The sequence below is a fragment of the Myotis nattereri genome, assembly GCF_964212035.1.
Source record: "Myotis nattereri genome assembly, chromosome: 14".
In the NCBI taxonomy this organism is placed as follows: Eukaryota; Metazoa; Chordata; class Mammalia; order Chiroptera; family Vespertilionidae; genus Myotis; species Myotis nattereri.
Window position 1 is genome coordinate 59,441,564 of NC_138089.1, and position 20,360 is coordinate 59,461,923.

The window sequence follows — 20,360 nt, forward strand, 5'->3', positions numbered from 1 at the left end:
ATGCCACACACATCCCCTTTCCTTCCGTCTTCTCTTTATTTAGGCCGATGTTACACAGTTTCCCCCCACGAATCAAATCAGTAAGAAAAGATGTTGAGATGGAGAGAAGCTGAGTGACTTAGATAGCTATTGAAAGATTATATATGTAAAAAATGAGGAAGAAATTAACAATTAAAGGACGGGATGGAAGTTTCTTGGAGGGCAATGAGATTTTTCCTTTTTAACTTTATCAAATAAATACACCATAATTCTTAACCAGTCCCAACTGAAGACTTGTAATTGTCCCCGTCCTCTACAATCACCAAGGAGGGTGCACAGCCCCTTTCACTATCTTAGTGATCCAGGGAGGGCACATCTGCGTCAGAGTCTTGTAAGTAAAACTGCTTTGTAGAAGGATGGGCACATTTAACAGATTAATAAATATCGCCAAATTGCACTCCAAAATGTTTATATCTACATCAACATCAAACAGTAGCTATTGTCAATCATTTAGTCTTATCTACTTGGTAAGTAAAAGTCCGTACCTCCTCTTAATTTGTATTTGTTTCTATGAATGGTTGAGCATGTTTTAATATGTTTACTAGCGGTTTGTACTTCCTTTATAATGAAATGCCTGCATAAACATCTTAGAGTCTAGAAGAATATCACCAACAGCTGTTATTTAGTACTGCTTTTGGTTCTGTCCAAAATTCTTCCAGGAACTTTAAAATCACTCTGCTACAGCCCTAACCAGTTTGGCTCAGTGGACAGAGCGTCGGCCTGCGGACTGAAGGGTCCCAGGTTCGATTCCGATCAAGGGCATGTACCTTGGTTGTGGGCACATCCCCGGTAGGGGGTGTGCAGGAGGCAGCTGATTGATGTTTCTAATTCTCTATCCCTCTCCCTTCCTCTCTGTAAAAAAAATCAATGAAATATATATATTTTTCATTGAAAAATATATTTTTCATCAAAAATATAAAAAAATGATTCTGCTACATTTGTATGTTTTTTAAAGGTAACTGCTCTAATGCAGAATAAAAAGCCAAATAACACTTGCATTTATAAACTAAGACAATAGTAAAATGTGGAACCATGAAGCAAGCTAACAGTATGGGCATAAATGTTTGTGAGTCTGTATGTAAAAATGTGAGCATGGCAAGAATTGGCTGAAGACCCCTGGGGCAACACAGACCCAAGCCAGAGTCCACCTGCTCTTCCAGGATACGTTTGTCAGCTGGCTGCCTGGGAGTTCAGGGGTGAGCTCCTGGTCTACTGGCCACCCGGCCTGGTCTGCACGGAAGCCCACTCGTGTCAGAGAAGAAAAGGCATAATGGCACATCCCCAAAGGCCAGAAACATGGAGCTCTCTCAGGATCAAGGAAAGGAGAAACTGTGCCGCCAAGTGAAGAAGGCATTGGAAGCTACATGGACCCCTTTTAACTGTTCATATTTGGATGCTACTCATTTGCAGGAAGCAATGTTTAAACCAAGTCTCAGGACATTTTTACACCCCACTTCCGAATCCTGACTTAGGCAACATTGCCTTCCTTTAACTGTATATGGGAAGTTTGGTTGCCCTTCACATTTTTGGTAACTTTAGCAGTATTATTAAAATAAACTCTTTATAAAGATATGCATACTGGCATTGATATCCAAAATTAACCACTGCTGTTAATGGACATTATATGTGGTCTCAACATTCTGCATATGGTCTTGCAAACAGGAGGTTCAACTTAATAAGAGAATAAGTGGCTATAATAAATTGTATGAATTGAGGTTGGTACGTCAGTTCATACTGCCTCAGTATCCTCCTTTATAAAACAGAATAACTGTACCTCCTCATAGACTTTTGTAATGACTAAATTAGATAAATATTCAATACAAGGTAATTTTATTTTTTTTTAATATATTTTATTGATTTTTTTATAGAGAGGAAAGGAGAGGGGATAGAGAGCTAGAAACATTGATGAGAGAGAAACATCGATCAGCTGCCTCCTGCACACTCCCCACTGGGGATGTGCCCGCAACGAAGGTACATGCCCTTGACCGGAATCGAACCCAGGACCCTTGAGTCCGCAGGCCGATGCTCTATCCAGTGAACCAAACCAGTTAGGGCAATACAAGGTAATTTTAAAGTAGAACTACCAACTACCTTTATTAATACACTAAATTTTAAAATATCAAGGATGATAAATTTATAGAATATATTCTTTATTATGAATAGAATTTCTAAAATTAATCAATGTATAAAGAAACACTTGTTACAGTTCAATATACAGGGTGTCCCAAAAAATATATACACACTTGGAATAATTATTAATTCCAATGGGTTAAATCTGAAAAGAAAGAAACATCAATTGAGCTATCAACTGTTAAGTGTGTATACTTTTTTTGGGACATCCTGTATTAATCCCACCAATGTATGTTCAACAGCAGAAAATCAGTACTGTGAGAGACTGGAAAGAAACAAACGTAACCAAGAACACACGTTATGTGGTCCTTATGAGAGGTAATTACAAAGATAAGAAGTACTCTTTGCTGAAACATTAAAATGTTTATGGCTGAAAAAGATGAAACACCAAGACAGGCAAAATGGACTGGAGATTGGAGAATGTTGCCTAGAGAACCAAGTTAGTATGTGGTTGCTAGGCAATGAGTTTCCAGGCGACAGCAACTTCTGATTGCAGCAGTGTGCTGCTCCTATAAATGATACTACGCTTGGACAACTTTAGAATCCTTTTGTAACACCTTTTCTCATACATAAGCCTGAGCTTAGACTAACAACATAGGGAACAGAGTTCTATATAAATGTATATATTTTTTTAGACTATGTAATTTAATCTGCCTCTCCAATATTTTAATGCCACTCTTTTAAAAGATAAAACATGCCAACCCTGGCTGGGTAGCTCAGTAGGTTAGAGCACTGTCCCAATACACCAAGGTTGCGGATTCTAGTCCAGTCAGGGCACATACAAGAAGCAACTAATGAATGCATAAATAAATTTAACAACAAATCTGTATTTCTCTCTTTCCCTTTATCTCTCTAAAATCAATAAAATTAAAATATAAAACATGCCAGAGGTAAGTCAGAAAGAATAGATCTACTATATGTGAAGAGAAAATCCAAAGGAATATGATTATTCAAAACATTAAAAAGGCAATATAAACTGTAATAGAGTGGTTTTTTTAAATCTCAAAAAATGTTCTAGTAAGAATAAGAACCAGCCTAAGAAAGACTCTAGTAAAATTATGTCATTGTGTAACTGGGTGGGGATACAGTGTGGGGTAGTGCGAATCTGTTACATTTGCATATTAGACATGGCATTTGCAGTAGCCAAAATCATCTTCACAGTTGAATATGAATTTATCATTCTTGAAGACATGTGTCACAGACAAACTCAGACAAACATGATGAAAGGGTTTTATGATAAGGAGGAATAAATGGACAGCATACATTTGGATTTTATTTTAGATTGTAATTCCACGCTTGCATAATTTTTAATAAAGATTTTTAAAATAAGTTTTAGGTTCTCAGCAAAATCAAGAAGGTACAGAGATTTCCCATATGCCCCTTACCGCACAGATGCACAGCCTTCCCCATTATCCAATCCCCACCCGGAGTGGACATTTGTTACAACTGATGAACTCCTATTTGCACACCACCATCTAAAGTTGGTATTCCCCATCGGGGCTCCATCCTGGCGTACACTCTATGGGTTAAACAAATGTCAATCACATGCTGGCAGCACAGAGCTGTTCCCTGCTCCAAAGCCTCTGTGCTCCGCCTGTTCACCTTCCTTCCCGCAGCCACTGATCCCCTTTCTGGCTCTATAGTTTCGGCTTTTCCAGGTCGTCATATAACTGAAATCACTCAGGACACAGCCCTTTCAGGCTGGTTCCTTCATCCAGCAATATGTGCTTAAGGTTCTTCCATGTCTTTTCATGGCTTGATAGCTCACGTTCTGTTTCATGCTAAACAATACTCCATTGTTTGGAGGTACCAGTTTATTAATCCATCACCTTCTGAAGGACCTCTTTCAAGTTACAATTATGAAAAAATCTGCTATAGGCATCCTCGTGCAGATTTTGTGTGGACACAGCTTTTAATTTGCATAGTTTTTCTCTTTACCAGTTTACTCATCTGGCTCTTCCACCTCTTTAAATTCTCTGGAGTAAAGACCACAGGCCATTTATCTTTCTATTTCCAGGCCCTAACAGGAAGGGGCTGGGTATACGATAGGTTCTCAGTAAGTGTTGGTTGAACATGACAGACTGAATCAGACCAATGCTATTTAAATAAGTACGTTATTAGAAAGTAGTGAATCACGAGTTCAGACTCCAAACATTTGGGGATGAAGGAGTGACAACATGGAGAGTAGATATTTCAAAAGGTCAGCAATAGATAGACTGCACAGGAAACAGAAGCATGCTACACTGGCATAGGATTTTAAAAGTTATTTAAAAAAAGATTGGCAAAAATATATTGGAGTAGGGCCACATGAGTACATCAAGGGAACAATACATCCTTGGTTTATTAAATGAATTTAAAATATTCAATTTCAGTGGCTCTAAAAACCTATTCATACTTGGGGAAAACTGTTGATCTTAGGGATGACAGCGGTCTCTGAGTTCAATTCCTCTTTTAATTATTTCTGTATGTTCTGGCGCCCAGCACAATGCCTGGTACATCACAGTAGGTGCGTCATACATACTTGCTAAACTGCTATAGGCAGAGTTGTCATTTTAAATGGGTAACACAATGTACACCGATTTCAAAGTCCATGAATGTGATAAACTGCACAATGAGAACCAAGTAAAACTCTCCATGATGCCCTTGGTAAAAATCACCCAGACCTTTTTCATCTATTAAGTGGAAAACAAACAAACAAAAATATTTAATATTAGTGAGGCTGTGTGAAAAAATAAGATACATCTGATATACTGGTAAGAGTATAAATGAAAAAATATTGTTGAAAAGCAAAATTTCCTCTTTAACAAATTACTTAACACATTGCATACCACATAGAAATCTCTAAGACATACGCCAGAGACGGCAAGTTTTTGGGCAAACTGCACGTTATTTAAATCATCATAATGCACTTTAGGTGTTGTTTTTCAATAATTATAACATTTTTATTTACAAAAACAAACAATTAAACAATTAAAGTTCCTAGTACTTCTTTAACGTATGGTACTGTGTAAAACATTTTCCTCTATGAAGAGGGACCAAACAAAATTTACATAAGTATCTAGATTCGCTCGTTTTTCCATGGGCGTGAAAAACGAGAACACTCGTGAGCGGTCCTTAACAGATGGCGCGCGAAACACGAGAAAACTCCTGAGCGAAATGTGTTAAAACAACAATTAAAAATACAGTTGAAAATTAGTATACAAAGGTGTTCACTAGGGTTTTTAATAGTAATAAAGTTAAGAGCATATGTCCAATACAGTATACATCATCCATATGGTAACATATGACTATTCATTTTAAAACTGTTATTAACAAAAACTGTGATTATTAGGAGTAAAGTCAAGTGGGTTTACTCCACCTTGTTCAGAACACAAACCCTGTCACTTATTTTTGGTCTAAATTTTGTGCCTTATCGCTCTCTACCCTGTATTTCCGAGGCTGCTGCCTGGGTTTATTAACTTGTCCTAACAGTGTCATGTATGACATGTCTTTTACATTTAGTAGCTGTAAGAAACTGTTGATACAACTTCTTGGCCTTTACCTACCATTAGGTTCACAACGTAACTCTCCAGTTTGCTCACTTATTCAGCAAATACCTGTTTTCTGGAAGCTTCCAGGGGTCCAACAATGAATAAGATAACTAAAACCCTTGGTGTTATGGATCTTACATTTTACTTACTGAGACAGGGTGGAGACTGCAGGCATGTGAATAATAAGTTCTCTTCAGGTTGATAAAAACTCAGCCCATTTTTCAACTAATATTAAGAACATATATTTGAAAAACTGCAAATATTCAGAAACCTAAAAATTTTGCAATTGGCATAGGCAAGGCAATTTTTTCACTTGGTACAATGGAACTTTAATGATATGATAAACTATCAACTACTTACCACATAGAGTTGTTTCCACAGACTGGCCCATTCTTGTAGAGTTGCTGTAACCTCAGTCACAATGGAATCTTCAAGAGGAACCACAGTTTCATACTGCCTAAGACCACAAAAAACATCCACATTATCTTTGATAAATTACCAGAATACTGTGTATTGCCCATTTCAACATGTGTAACTCAAATTTTAAATTAATGCAAATATAAAAAGAGGTACACCTAATTGATTTAAGATCCTTTGCATTAATATCCTGCAACAGTTTAAGTCAAACATGTCAAACTCACGGCCCACGGGCCGCACGTGGCCCACAATGAATATTTTTGCGGCCCAGCCAATATAATGGTATGTAGGAAACATTTTAATACAAATTTTGTAACTTAATTTTTACAATATCCTGTTATACATAATTATTAATAATGAACTACAACATTCGCTAATGACTGATGACTATAATCATGTTGCATTCATTTCCCTTATGCGCCTTACGCACAGGCGCACCATTTCTCTCCACTAATACTAGCAGCGAATATTTTAGCAACCAATTGCCACATCATTAGTCTTGTACTGACTTGGTGTTCGCAACAGGAAATATTTCACTTTCGAAAAACCAAGAAAAATAGGTTTATTTGCATTACGCTTATTGATTTGTGGAGTTATTCAGTGCCTGGTAAGTTAATATTCAAGAAAAAATATTAATTTTTATTAAAATGTTCTATTATTTTATGTTAACGATGACTCATTTATTTCAGCCCTTTGTATTCAGCATGTCTCTATCGAAATAAACCTACATTTCTATGAAAATTTAAGGGTTTTTTTTGTGGCCCACATAACCTTGTTTATTTGTCCCAGGTTAGCCTTTGAGTTTGACACGCTTGGTGTAAGTGAACTGAATTAATGTAAATAAAACATATGGGTTTTGATATATATGTACACACACACACACACACACACACACACACACACACACCGCTCTGTCTTCAATTTTACTTTTTTAGAAGTACATACTGCCTTTAAGACAAACTTTTACAAATACCATTTTCAGCTTTTTTCTCTTTAAAGAAAGACAATAAGCATTGCCCAAGTCTTGCTTATATTAATTTTTTTAATCCTCACCCAAGGATATTTTTTAATTGATTTTGAGAGAGAGAGGAAGGAAGACAGAGAGAGAAAGAAACATCAATGTGAAAGAGAAACATCTATCACAGTGGTTCTCAACCTTGGCTGCACATTAGAATCACCTGGGAATCTTTTTAAAATCCTGATTTCTGGGCCTCATCCTCCGGAAATTCTGTTTCTTTGTTATGGGGTGGGGCCACAACGTTAGTAATTCCTGTAGGATCAATAACTTGGCCTCTCAATTCTTATTTTCCCTACTTCCTAGCCAGGCTACTTTGGTAAAGATATTTGAACTTTCAAAATTTTGCCTATCGCATCTGAAATAAGCAGATAATCCCATCTACCAATCCGGGATTCCAACATGTAATGTAATGGGTGTAAAGTCTCAAATACAATGCCCAGGATATAAAATATTTAATAAATGATACCTATTGTTGACTCTTAAAATACTTAATATTTTAATTTTCACCCAGCCAGTGTGGATCAGTGGTTGAGCATCAACCTATAAACCAGGAGGTCATAGTTTGATTCCCAGTCAGGGCACATGCCTGGGTTGCAGGCTCAATCCCTGGTGGTGGGGGGGGCAGGAGGCAACCAATCAATGATTCTCTCTTATCACTGACATTTATCTCTCTCTCTCTCCCTATCCCTTCCTCTCTAAAATCAATAAAAATATTTTTTTAAAAACATGTTTTTTAATTTTCATTATAAATTATCAAAGTGCATCTAGAATAAAGCAATATAAAAATGAGTTAAATTTTATACTGTACTTTTAAAACGTATTTTACAAAGACTTCTCATCAAAATAGCTCTATAAATTCATATTTGGCATATTTCCTCACCTCCAAATATATTGCAGGAAAAAATACAAAACAGAAAACCTAATACATTTCTAAACTCCCAGATAAAATGACCATCTCAGTAGAGCAGCAACAGTTCAGGGGGGAACACACATACACACACACACACTCTGTCTCTCTCTGTCTGTCTCTCTCTCTCTGTCTCTCTCTCTCTGTCTGTGTCTGTCTCTCTCTCTCTCTCTCTCTCTCTCTCTCTCTCTCTCTCTGAAAACCAGGGTGAAATCACAAGCCTCCCTGGCTTTGGAGTCAAAAGCTAGCAATGACAGCTAGGAGCTTAGATGTAGAGGGAGAACAGGAACAAAAAGCACTCAAAAAGGCCAGGTTCACCACTTGCAAGGTACCACTGAAGAGATCACCACTACCTTTTCACCCTTAACATATGCCTTCAATGTTTTTTCAATTTCTATCAGCAAAAGAAAAGATTTTAAAAGTCTCCCTCACTTTGAGATATATATAAACAAAAATATATATAAACAAAATGTGAAATTTATCACTAACTCCTATTCTACCAAGGATTGTTCTTAAAATAGTACTAGTACATCATTTAAAAAAAATACTGTATGCAAAATTGTTTTTATAAAATTCACAACTCAGGTTATCTTTCCAGGACACAGGAAAACAAATTAAAGTTGTCAGTATTTTAACAAAAAATTATGTCCTCAGAATTACATATGATGAATGAAGCAAGTATATTTTTGGCAGGAAAACATGTCAATAGCATATATTTATACAATAACCAAAAAACAAAAAATCAAAACCAAAGCCCTCCTCTGCAACCGACAAAAACTAAATAAATTTATTAAGGCCAACTACTCACCCCCTATTACTGACAATTGCCTTTTTTAAATGAATGTAATTTGCAGGAAAGATCCCCTGTAAAAGAGAAAAGATTTTCTATTAGAAAAAATAATTTGTGATTAATCTCTCACATATACTAAAACAGAAGTCAGATTTCAGCATAGAAATACTCTATCAACAACATAATAGATCTGTTGATATAGCAACCATTTTCCTAATTAAGAAAGCAATGTTTTACAAATTATATTATATATTCATTGTCATTTTCAATCAGAGTCTATCCTCAGGGAAAAATTGTGATCTCAACTACAAACTATATTTTTTTTTAAGTTACAGATTGAAAATATTCCATCAAATCATTCTCAGGATATAAAATGTACAAAGCTTGGCATGGATCTAAAATCAACAATATTGTCTAGCCAACAACTCCCAGATTATTCTGCTCAGCGCTAGAGAAACAATTCTCAGACTCTGGCTAATATTTGTATTCAAAAGAATTTATCAATTTGGGAGCCTCTATAACTAATTTTTCTTTTATTCTTTCTAAATGATTTCCACTTTGGTATTTGCCATAACATGATTTCAACTCCTAATGGATAAAAAATGTATTTTGTTTTAAAAAATTAAGTTTTCCAATCAGTGTTTCATCCTTTTCCTGATGTATGAAACTCCTTTCCCATAAAACACAAATCACATTTTTTATTTCTTCTTTTACCCACAAATGGCCTAAATTTTTTATTTGACCATCACCACTAACAATAATAAACTCAATCTATACCACACAAGGCCATCAGCAGCTAAACTACAGTAATGCATTTTATAGTTTAGTGTACACATCTTTCACCTCTTTGGTTAAATTTATTCCTCAATATTTTATTGTGTTTTATGCCAGTGTGAACTGGATTGTTTTCTTTACTTCTTTTTCAGATATTTAATTGTTAGTATATAGAAACACAACTAATTTCTGTGTGTTAATTATATGTCCTGCAATTTTACTTAATTTGTTGATTAGTTCTAGCAGTTTTTTTGGTGGAACCTTAGGATTTTATACAAATAATATCATCTGCAAACAAATAAAATTTTATTTCTTCCTTCCCAATATGAAGACCTTTTAATTCCCTTTCTTACTAGCTAGGACTTCCCAGTGCTATGTTAAGTAAGAGTGCTGAGCCCTAACTGGTTTGGCTCAGTGGATAGAGTGTCGGCCTGCGGATTGAAGGGTCCCAGGTTCGACTCTGGTCAAGGGCATGTACCTGGGTTGCAGGCACATCCCCAGTAGGGAGTGTGCAGGAGGCAGCTGATCGATGTTTCTCTCTCATCAATATCTCTAACTCTCTCTCCCTCACCTTCTTCCTCTCCCTTCCTCTCTGTAAAAAAAAAAAAATCAATAAAATATATATTTTTTAAAAAAGAGTGGTGAGAGCGGCCACCCCTGTCTATGTGATATTGGCTGTGGGCTTGTCATATATAGTCTTTATTAAGTTGGGGTATGTTCCTTCTAAACCAAATTTGTTAATAGCTATGAAAAACCTACTGAAATTCTTCTTGTGACCATATTATTAAGAAAAATGTATAGGGCCCTGACCGGTTTGGCTCAGTGGATAGAGTGTCAGCCTGCGGACTGCTCAGGGCATGCACTTCAGTTTCAGACTCAATCCTGACCCTGTTCGGGGCACATGCGGGAGGCAACCAATCTATGTTTCTGTCTGTCTCTCTCCCTCTCTTCCACTCTCTAAAAATCAATGGGAAAAATATCCTCAGGTGAGGATTAACAAAGAACACACCAAAAAACTGTATTCATGCTATAAAGAGCTATTAATATTAATCTTGGGTCCACATGATAAAATAAGAACATACTGGCTTTCACATTCCAGCCGTGGGCAAACTACGGTCCGCGGGCCGGATCTGGCCCGTTTGAAATGAATAAAACTATTGAAAAAAAAGACCGTACCCTTTTATGTAATGATGTTTACTTTGAATTTCTATTAGTTCACACAAACACTCCATCCATGCTTTTGTTCCGGCCTCCGGTCCAGTTTAAGAACCCATTGTGGCCCTCGAGTCAAAAAGTTTGCCCACCCCTGCATTAGACTAACTCAAACCTCAACTTGTAAGCATTGTGGGCTTGGCAAATTGCTTGGCCTTTCTGAACTTGAACATCCTCAACTATAAAATATAGATGACATCAGTACTTATAATGTAATTATGAGGATAAATGAGACAATATATCTGGAATTTTTAATACTGTATCAGGCACACAGTAGATCTTTGATAAATGTGAACTCATCAAATCTCACATGAAAAAAAAAGTATCTGGCCCAAAATATCCATAGTGCCTAGGATGAGAAGCCCTGGCTATGAGAATTTAAGGTTTGAAGATATTGTCTTCTCATAGTTATTACCTTAAAAACTAACCAATTAGCCCTGGCTGGCGTGGTTCAGTGGTTAGAGTGTCAGCCCACAGACCAAAGGGTTGTGGATTAGATTCCTGGTCAAGAACATGTACCCCATTTGCAGGATCCCTAGCCCAGGTAGGGGCACATGCAGGAGGCAACCAATCGATGTGTTTCTCCCACATCAGTGTTTCTCTCACATCAATATTTCTCTCTGTCTTTCTCTGTCTCTTCCACTCTCTCTAAAATAAAAAATATCCTCGGGTGAGGATTAAAAAAAAAAAAGATTTTGCAAATATATTGAGAAGAGTGTTCCTAAGTATATTATAACTGCTAATAAAATATTATTTTGTTTGCTCAAATTAACATTAATTGGTAACAGAATAAACATATAAAATCTAGTTAATAAAATTAGTATTCTACACTTGTAAGTCTTGTTTAAATTCATATTTTTAACAATAACAGTATGATCGACAAAAACATCTAATTGAATATTATTTGAAAATCTTTTCATTTTGTATTTTACAAAACAAAATTCATCTAACTAATCACGTGGCTCCACAAAACTGGGCCTAAGAATAAGTCAATTTAGTTTTGTCAACCAAACAACATGTATGCATGCATATAAGCATAACCAATGGACACAGACAGTGTGGGGGTGAGGGCATGTGGTGGGGGGAGGGAGCAGCTGAGGAGAGGTCAAAGTGGGGGGGAAAGAGACATATGTAATACTTTCAACAATGAAGAATTTAAATTTTAAAAAATTTAAATGTCCTAATAGGCTTTTCCAAAATACGCTTTCCAGCTCTGGCCATATATGCATTTCCTATCCTTTAAAATAAGAACCATTCTCACAGTGCTGGACAGAGCAGAGACTGAGGCAGCTCTGAGAAGGAAGACACGAGTGTGGCCTCTGTGAAATATTTTAAAGGGCAAGTGAGGATTGTTTTTATACAAAACAAACATACTAGGCAGTTCCTACATTAAAAAAGTAATAAAATTATTCAGTACCTTTACATTTGGCTTCTTTGTTGAAACTCCTCTGTACCAACCTAAAACGAAGCATACAAAGGGTATTAAAATCACATTGCTGTCATTTTGTGAGACATGAGCATTGTTAGAAAAAATAATTAACTGTGCCTTCATTAGTAATTTACTCCAAAAGGAACAGCCTTACAATAAATACAACATTCTCAATTTTCTTCAGAAAGGATAACGCCCTAGGACTAGGTCCATCTCTGCTGTCGCAAGGTAATATTGCCTTGTTTTTTTACAGCCAGGTAGTATTCCATTGTATAAATGTACCACAGCTTTTTTATTCACTCATCTACTGATGAACACTTGGGCTGCTTCCAAATATTGGCTACTGTACTAGTAAATAACGCTGCAATAAACACAGAGGTGCATATATTCTTCTGAGTTAAGAGTTTCAGGTTTCTTCAGATATATTCCCAGAAGTGGAACCGCAGGGTCGTAGGGCAGTTCGTTTTAATTGTTTTAGGTAACTCCATCCTGCTTTCCACAGTGGCTGCACCAATCACATTCCCACCAGCAGTGCATGAGGGCTCCCTTTTCTCCACAGCCTCCCAACACTTGTTGTTTGTTGATTAATGACAGGCATTCCGACAGGTGTGAGGTGATAGCTCCTTGCGGTTTTAATTTGCATCTCTCTGATGATTAGTGACTGAGCATCTTTTCAAATGTCTACTGGCCATGTGCATGTCCTCTTTGGAGAAGTATCTATTCAGGTCCTCTGCCCATTTGTTGTTGTTTTTTGCCTTTTGTACAAAGTTTATATATAAACTCAAGGATATAAAGTCCAGTGAGAAGGGCTCATATGTGCCCAAGTAGGGGACAGGAGTGGCTTTAGCACTGGGATGGAGCCCACAGTAGAGGCACGTCGGAAGTAGTGGAGAGTAGCAGCCTCTCCACCATCCTCCCTTCCTGGACCAAAGGAAAGACCTGGGAGGAAGGACAACTAACTATACAAAAAAAAGATGGAAGATAGTGGAAAGGTACCCCATCTTTCACTAAACTCCTGAATGCCCCTAAGACATCCAAAATACCTGGCAGGATAGATCGGCTCCCAGCAAACTGCAGAGCCCACAGTAGTTCTGGCCCCAAACTGAGGTCTAAGGCAGGCTTTGCAATGCACATACATGTCCAAGCTATCTTCCAGGGCCCTTGTAGCATCAAGCCAGCACCTTCAAGGTTCAGCCCCCAAACTGAAAAATACTCTTGGACCACAAGGCTTAAGGGTTTTTCCCTGACAAAATTGTAGGGTAAAGGTATAGGGGACAAGAAATCAGTTCCTTCAGTTAATGCCCTAACGCCTTCTCAGCAGAGGAGGCATGGAGGCCTCACTGAGAGGTGGCTGGAAAGGGCAATGAAGACCATCCCAGGAGATGGTGGACGTGGAGAAGCAGGTGTTCAGTAATTCTCTTCCACTAGTGGTTGCTCAGCGGAGTCCATTCCCAGCGGGTCCATGGGAGGAGCTCTTCTTGGTGCCTAAGGGTGACCCCAACTCCCCCAGAGTTACTGTCCATGGCTTCAGGATGGCTTGACCCACAAAACGGATAGAAGGGGCTGTAGAATGGTAGATATGAAGGGAGGGGCAGGACCCAGAGGCATGGGGAGGCAATGTACTGTGCCACTGATTGACTTGGGGCAAAGAGAAGAGGCAAACAGAAGTCAAACGAAAGAAAACAACCAGAGTCTAAAATGAATGCGGTCCTGCGACTCACATGGTCTGGGGGGTAAACAGGCTGGAAAGCTGGAAGCACTGGGAGGCACCTGCCTGAGAGGTAAGGCTCAGGGCTGGACTCAGAGCAGTCAGAGCGGCTGGGTTTAGGGCCCCCAAGTGAACTGCTCCATTCAGCTGCAAAGCAGCAGCTTGGGCAGCGGCGGCAGCAGCAGCGGCTGTGGTTGGCAGCTGGATTCCAGAGCCTTCTGCCAATTTGGCCATGAGCTGCAAACGTCCACCTGCTGATCCCAGATTCAGCTCCTGGTCTCTAAAAGGAAAAGTGATGTCCGTGCCACCATCCAGTCGCTCAGTCACATGGCCAACTCTCATACGTCGACCAGCAAGCTCAAAGCCATTCAACTGTTCCAGGGCCCGTTGGGCACACTCAGAGTCAGAGAACGTAAGGAAACCATAACCTTTAAAGCGGCCTGTATCTGACAGGCCGGGACAATATTATCAATTTTGCCAAAGGGCTCAAAGATGCCCCGGAGCATGTCCTCGGTAATACTGCAGTGCAGGGAGCCCACACAGAGGCGCATTGGTCCACCACTGCCTTTCTGCAGGTTGTTGGCCATGGCTGCCGGTCGGTTTTTCTCAGCCTGTGAGGCCTGTACAATGATAAGCACCCCCAGCAGGTGCTGCCCTGTCAACCCAATGGCCAGTGGCACAGACGGGACTTCACAGAATTCCACACAGGCAATGCCCTTAGGACGACGTGAGTTCCGATCTGAGATGATATGTACGTCACGAACCTTGCCAATAGCAGAGAAAAAGTCCTCCAGGTCTCGAGGCCGAATGCGGGCGATTAACTGCATACAAAAAACTGTCCAGGCATCACGCTCCTTGGGACTCAGATTATCAATTGACTCCCTGACCGGACTCTTCTCTGAAATGAGGACTCTTACTGTGTCCATACCTATGCCCAGCGGCAAGTGGTGGACTCCTGTCGTGCACACGATTCTCACGACATGGGGCCCGACTTCTGGACTCACTACTGTGAAGATCCCAGCTGTGGCTGTGGTGACGATGCTGCCGATCTCGACTTCAGCTCCGACTACTTCTCCGTCTATGCCGATCCCGGTCTCGACTACGGTCTTGACTACGACTGCGCTTTCTATCCCTGCCTTTACTACGGCTCCGACTCTCCTTCTTGCCTCCGCACTGGTGCTGCTCCCACTGCCACTGGTGCTGCTCCCACTGCCACTGGTGCTGCTCCCACTGCCACTGGTGCTGCTCCCACTGCCACTGGTGCTGCTCCCACTGCCACTGGTGCTGCTCCCACTGCCACTGGTGCTGCTCCCACAGCCACTGGTGCTGCTCCCATTGCCACTGGTGCTGCTCCCATTGCCACTGGTGCCGGTGCTGCTGCTGGTGCTGCTGGGGCCATCCTTTTTAACCTCCTTCCTTTGCTGCTCATCCTCCTCTTTTTTATAGGGAGCCTCCAGCAGGGCCTCAATCACTATATCAAAGCCATCGGATGCCATCACAGCAGATCAGTTCCGGGTCCCCGTGGGGGTAGGGGGCCCCGGTCTTCTCTGCTCCTTCGGGTTTGTTGGAGGGTGCGAAGCTCGGCTGTTTTCAGAGCCTCAGCAGTAAAAGCCCCACTGCAGCCGGAGCCGCTTCTCTCCCCGCAAAATGGCCTGCCCATTTTTTAATTGGATTTTTTTTTTTGGTGTAAAGTTGTGTAAGTTCTTTAAAAATTTGGATATTAACCCCTTATCAGATGTATCACTGACAAATATGTTCTCCCATTCAGTGGGCTGTCTTTTCGTTTTGTTGATTTCCTTTTCTGTGCAAAAAAAATCTTTAGTTTAATGTAGTCCCCCATTTGTTCACTTTTCTTTTGTTCCCCTTGCCCAAGGAAGTATTTTAAAAAATACTGCTATGAGAAATGCCCACGATTTTATTGCCTATATTTTCTTGTAGGATTTTTATGTTTTCGAGTCTTACATTTAAGTCTTTAATCCATTTTGAGCTTATTCTTGTGTATCATGTAAGAAGGTGGTCTGGTTTCATCTTTTTGCACATGTCTGTCCAACTCTCCCAACACCATTTATTGAAGAGACTGTCCTTACCCCACTGCATGTTCTTGCCTCCTCTGTCAAATATTAATTGACCATAAAGACGCTGGCTTATTTCTGGCCTCTATTCTGTTCCATTGATCTACATGTTTGTTTTTTATGTCAGCACCATGCTGGGGGTTTTTGTTGTTGTTGTTTAAAAAACAACAATATATTTTATTGATTTTTTTACAGAGAGGAAGGGAGAGGGATAGAGAGTTAGAAACATCGATGAGAGAGAAACATCGATCAGCTGCCTTCTGCACACCCTCTACTGGGGATGGGCCCGAAACCAAGGTACATACCCTTGTCCGGAATCGAACCTGGGACCTTTTAGTCCACAGGCCGTCGTCGCTCTATTCACTGAGCCAAACTGGTTAGGGCCACCATCCTGTTTTGATTACTATGGCCTTGTAGTATAGTTTGATATAAGGTCATGATTCCTCCAACTTTCTTCTTCTTTCTCAAGATTGCTGAGGCTAGTCAGGGTCTTTTGTGGTTCCATACAAATTTTTAGAATGTTTATTCTAGTTCCATGAAATACGTCATTGGTAACTTGATAGGAATTGTACTGAATCTATAGATTGCTTTTAATCATGTTAATTCTTCCTATCCCGAGTATTATGCTAAGTCAGTCAGTTAGAGAAAGACAAATACCATATGATTTCACTTATATGTGGAATCTACTGAACAACATAAATAAAAATAGAAACAGATTCATAGATACAGAGAACAGACTGACAGCTGTCAGAGAAAGGGGGTTTGGAGGACTTGGTGAAAAAAAGGTGAAGGGATTAAACAAACAAAAAATACTCATAAATACAGACAACAGTATGGTGATTACCAGAAGGAAAGGGGGGGGGGGTAGAAGAGGATAAAGGGGGAATAATGGTGATGGAAGGAGACTTGAGTCGTAATACATTATGCAAATAATGTATTATAGAATTGTATACTTGTCACCTATATAATTCTATTAACCAATGTCATCCCAATAAATTTTTTAAAAAAGAAGTTGGCAAAAAATAATAAAGGCACAAAGCTCTTTCAACTGAGTAAGATACAAAAAACTAAAAAAGACCTCAGAGGACATGTAATCCAACTCCATGAAACTCCCCAGAGGGCCTGGCCAGTGTGGTTTAGTGGTTGAGCATCAACCCATGAACCACGAGGTCACTGGTTCAATTCCCAGTGTCAATGTTTCTCTCTCATTAATGTTTCTATCCTTCTAACCCTCTCCTTTCCTCTCTCTTTAAAATCAACAAGAACATATATTTTGTTAAAATCCCCAACCCTGCCTGTGTGCTCTGTGGTTGAGTGTCAACCGATTCCCATTAGGGGCACATGCCAGGGTTGCGGGCTTGATCCCCAGTAGGACACGTGCAAGAGGCCAATGAATGTTGTTTCTCTCTAAAAACATCAAGAAAAAAACATATCCTCAGGTGAGGATTAAATATATATCATAAAACCTAGATTCTAAAATGACACTTTATAAAATGTGATTAAAAATTAAGGTAATAAATTAAACTAAATCCCTAATTGAGATGTAAAGTTAAATCCTGTATTATACTGAAATCAGTAGAGATTTTAGAATTACAAGTTATGCAAACTGTATTATATTTAAGCAATTAGTCTACAAAGAAGATGAAAAGTACAGAAAATAGAATTTTAAACAAAATATAACCACATCAGTCTGATGAGCAAAAAACAAATTGTAGATTTTAGAAGAACAGCTAGAAATTTGCTATACTTTCAAAGATAATAAAATTCAGAGAAACATTATACACTATTTACAGGTAATTAATATACAAAAAAACAGAAGAAACTGAGGATACCAGAGAATTGCCATAAAATTAGGAAAGGGGCACACTAGTGTGTGTGTGTGTGTGTGTGTGTGTGTGTGCGTAAATATTTGCTGTGTGAATGGAGTAAGATCGGTATAGAGTTTACATTTGTCAACTTAATTCTGGATTACACCTTCTATGCTCGGTCATGCCAAATATACTTTATGTATTTTAAAATTTACTTCAAACCTGATTTTTTTAAAGGAAACTTTTAAAAAAATTTACTCCCATTAGGTTAGAAAAATAATCAGTAAGAAGAGAAATACAAATTAAGAAAAGTGGCTGTCTAAAATATTCTGGGTCTGTGATTAATTTAAAAATAACTTAATCTGAAAGCTATGGTTCTTTAAACATATAGACAAAACACAGCAGTCACCTGTGCCATGCTCTGTGCCAAGTGTTTTCATATTTATAATATCCAACATGGTGGAATCGCACTATGTTAAATATCATTACTATTTAGATAGTGAAATGTAAGTCACCCAATGTAAGGGAGGCATACTACCAAACAGAGACAACAGTGCCACTACAACTGCTCCTGACAGGGAGGCTGCAGCACAGAGTCAGCAGTGTTAAACCAACAGAATGAAGCCTTTATATAGATCAGGCCATGTGACAGTCACCAGTCAGCAGTCCTTCACAGAGATTCTGGGTGCAAACCAATCAAGCCAGATCAAAAGCTCCAAGTGCAGCCCAACAACAAGTGCCCTTCCAACAAGAGGTTTCAAACTTTTTATTCCAAAGGTGCAGCATATTCTTCCCCGACAGAAGAAAAATGCAAATTTACCCCCACCCAAACCCAGGGTAATGGCCACACAGACAGAGAGACAGGTAGCTGACAAGCACAAATCCTCAACAGAATATTGGCAAACTGACAGCAATACAGTGAAAAGATCATAAACCATGATCAAGTGGGATTTATTCCAGGGTGGCAAGGCTGGAACAATACCTGCAAGCCAATAAACGTGCTACACCACGTAAACAAAAGGAAGGCTAAGAACCCAATGATCACATCGATAGATGCAGAAAAGCATTTGATAAAATTCAGCACCCATTTATGATAAAAACTCTCAGCAAAGTTGGAATAGAGAAAACATACCTTACCTAATAAAGGCGACATATAATAAACATCATACCCAAAGGGCAAACACTACAAGCGCTTCCCTTAAGATTGGGAACAAGACAGGGTTGTCGCTTTCACACTCTTATTCACACTAGTGGCCCGGAGCACAGATTCGTGCACATTGAAAGGAAACTAATTAGTCCCTCTGGTGCAGGGACTAATGCAGGTGGTCCCGGGTGGTGGCCGGCAGAGTGGGACTGGGCAAAACGGGGCGGACATGCCCTGGAGCCAACCTCCCACGGTCCCTCCCCAGCCGGCCGCACCTGGGCCGGCACTGAGGCTCGAAGGGCGTCTGTGGAGTGAGCAGGGTCCCTCTGGCAGGTGGAGTCCCTTGGCCGGCCTGCGGGGATCAGGCCAAAACCGGCTCTCTGACATCCCTGAAGGGGTCCTGGAGTGCGAGAGGAATCGCGAGGAATCAGGTTCCCTCCTCTCTGGTTCTGGGGTGCGTCACCGGAGAACCACCACTGCCAAGTGATCACAGCTGAGCAGCTCCTGCGTTGAGTGTCTGCCCCCGGTGGTCAGTGCATGTCATAGCTACCGGCAGGTTGGACGGTCGCTTAGCCTTTTATATATATAGATATTATATAGATAGATAGCACTGGAAGTCCTAGCCTCAGCAATCAGACCAGAAGAAGAAATAAAAGGCACCCAAGCCCGACTGGTATAGCTCAGCAGTTTGAGTGTCCACCTATGAGCCAGGAGGTCACAGTTCAATTCCCAGTCAGGGCACATATCCTGGTTGCAGAATCGATCCCCCATGGGGGGCATGCAGGAGGCAGCTGATCAATGATTCACTCTCATCATTGATGTTTCTATCTCTCTCTTTCCTCTCTCTTCCTCTCTAAAGTCAGTAATATTGTATTTTTTAAAATTAAAAATGGAACTGCAATTCCACTTCGGTAATTTATCTGAAGAAACCTGAAACACTAATTCAAAAGACTACCATTTACAACAGCATGGATGCAACTAGAAAGCATTATGCTAAGCGAAATAAGCCAGTCAGAGAAAGATAAATATCACATGATCTCACTCATATGTGGAATATAATGAACAACATAAACTGATGAACAAAAATAAAACCAGAGACATAAGAGCATGGGAGAGACTATACAACCTATAAGGGAAGGTGGGGGATGAGGGGGTAAGAGATCAACCAAAGGACTTGTATGCATGCATATGAGCATAACCAATAGACACAGACAGTAGGGGGTGTGAGGGCTTAGGGTCGGGGGGGAGAGGTCAATGCGGGGGGCGGAGGTCAATGCGGGGGGCGGGGGGGGGGAAGAGACTCGTGTAATACTTTAAACAATAAAGAATTTTTTTAAAAGACTACATATACCTCTATGTTCATTGCAACGCTATTTATAATA

General features: G+C 39.7%; 1 protein-coding gene and 1 pseudogene across 4 annotated transcripts in view; both read right to left on the bottom strand.

The window, feature by feature from the left end:
* The window catches only part of DOCK3 (dedicator of cytokinesis 3), a 179,051-nt gene that overhangs the window by 124,118 nt on the left and 34,573 nt on the right, over positions 1-20,360 (bottom strand). For all 3 annotated transcript variants that reach the window (XM_081106290.1, XM_081106292.1, XM_081106291.1), the window contains exons 3-5: positions 12,235-12,275; positions 8,850-8,905; positions 6,060-6,156 (exon numbers count right to left, since the gene is read on the bottom strand). In XM_081106290.1, coding sequence (XP_080962416.1) covers positions 6,060-6,156; positions 8,850-8,905; positions 12,235-12,275 — 194 coding nt within the window. The remainder of the gene's footprint in view (positions 1-6,059; positions 6,157-8,849; positions 8,906-12,234; positions 12,276-20,360) is intronic.
* LOC308529914 (putative RNA-binding protein 23) lies at positions 13,964-15,533 on the bottom strand (annotated as a pseudogene). The gene is made up of 2 exons: positions 15,213-15,533; positions 13,964-15,120 (listed from the first exon to the last, which is right to left on the bottom strand). The product of its transcript is annotated as a putative RNA-binding protein 23 (transcript).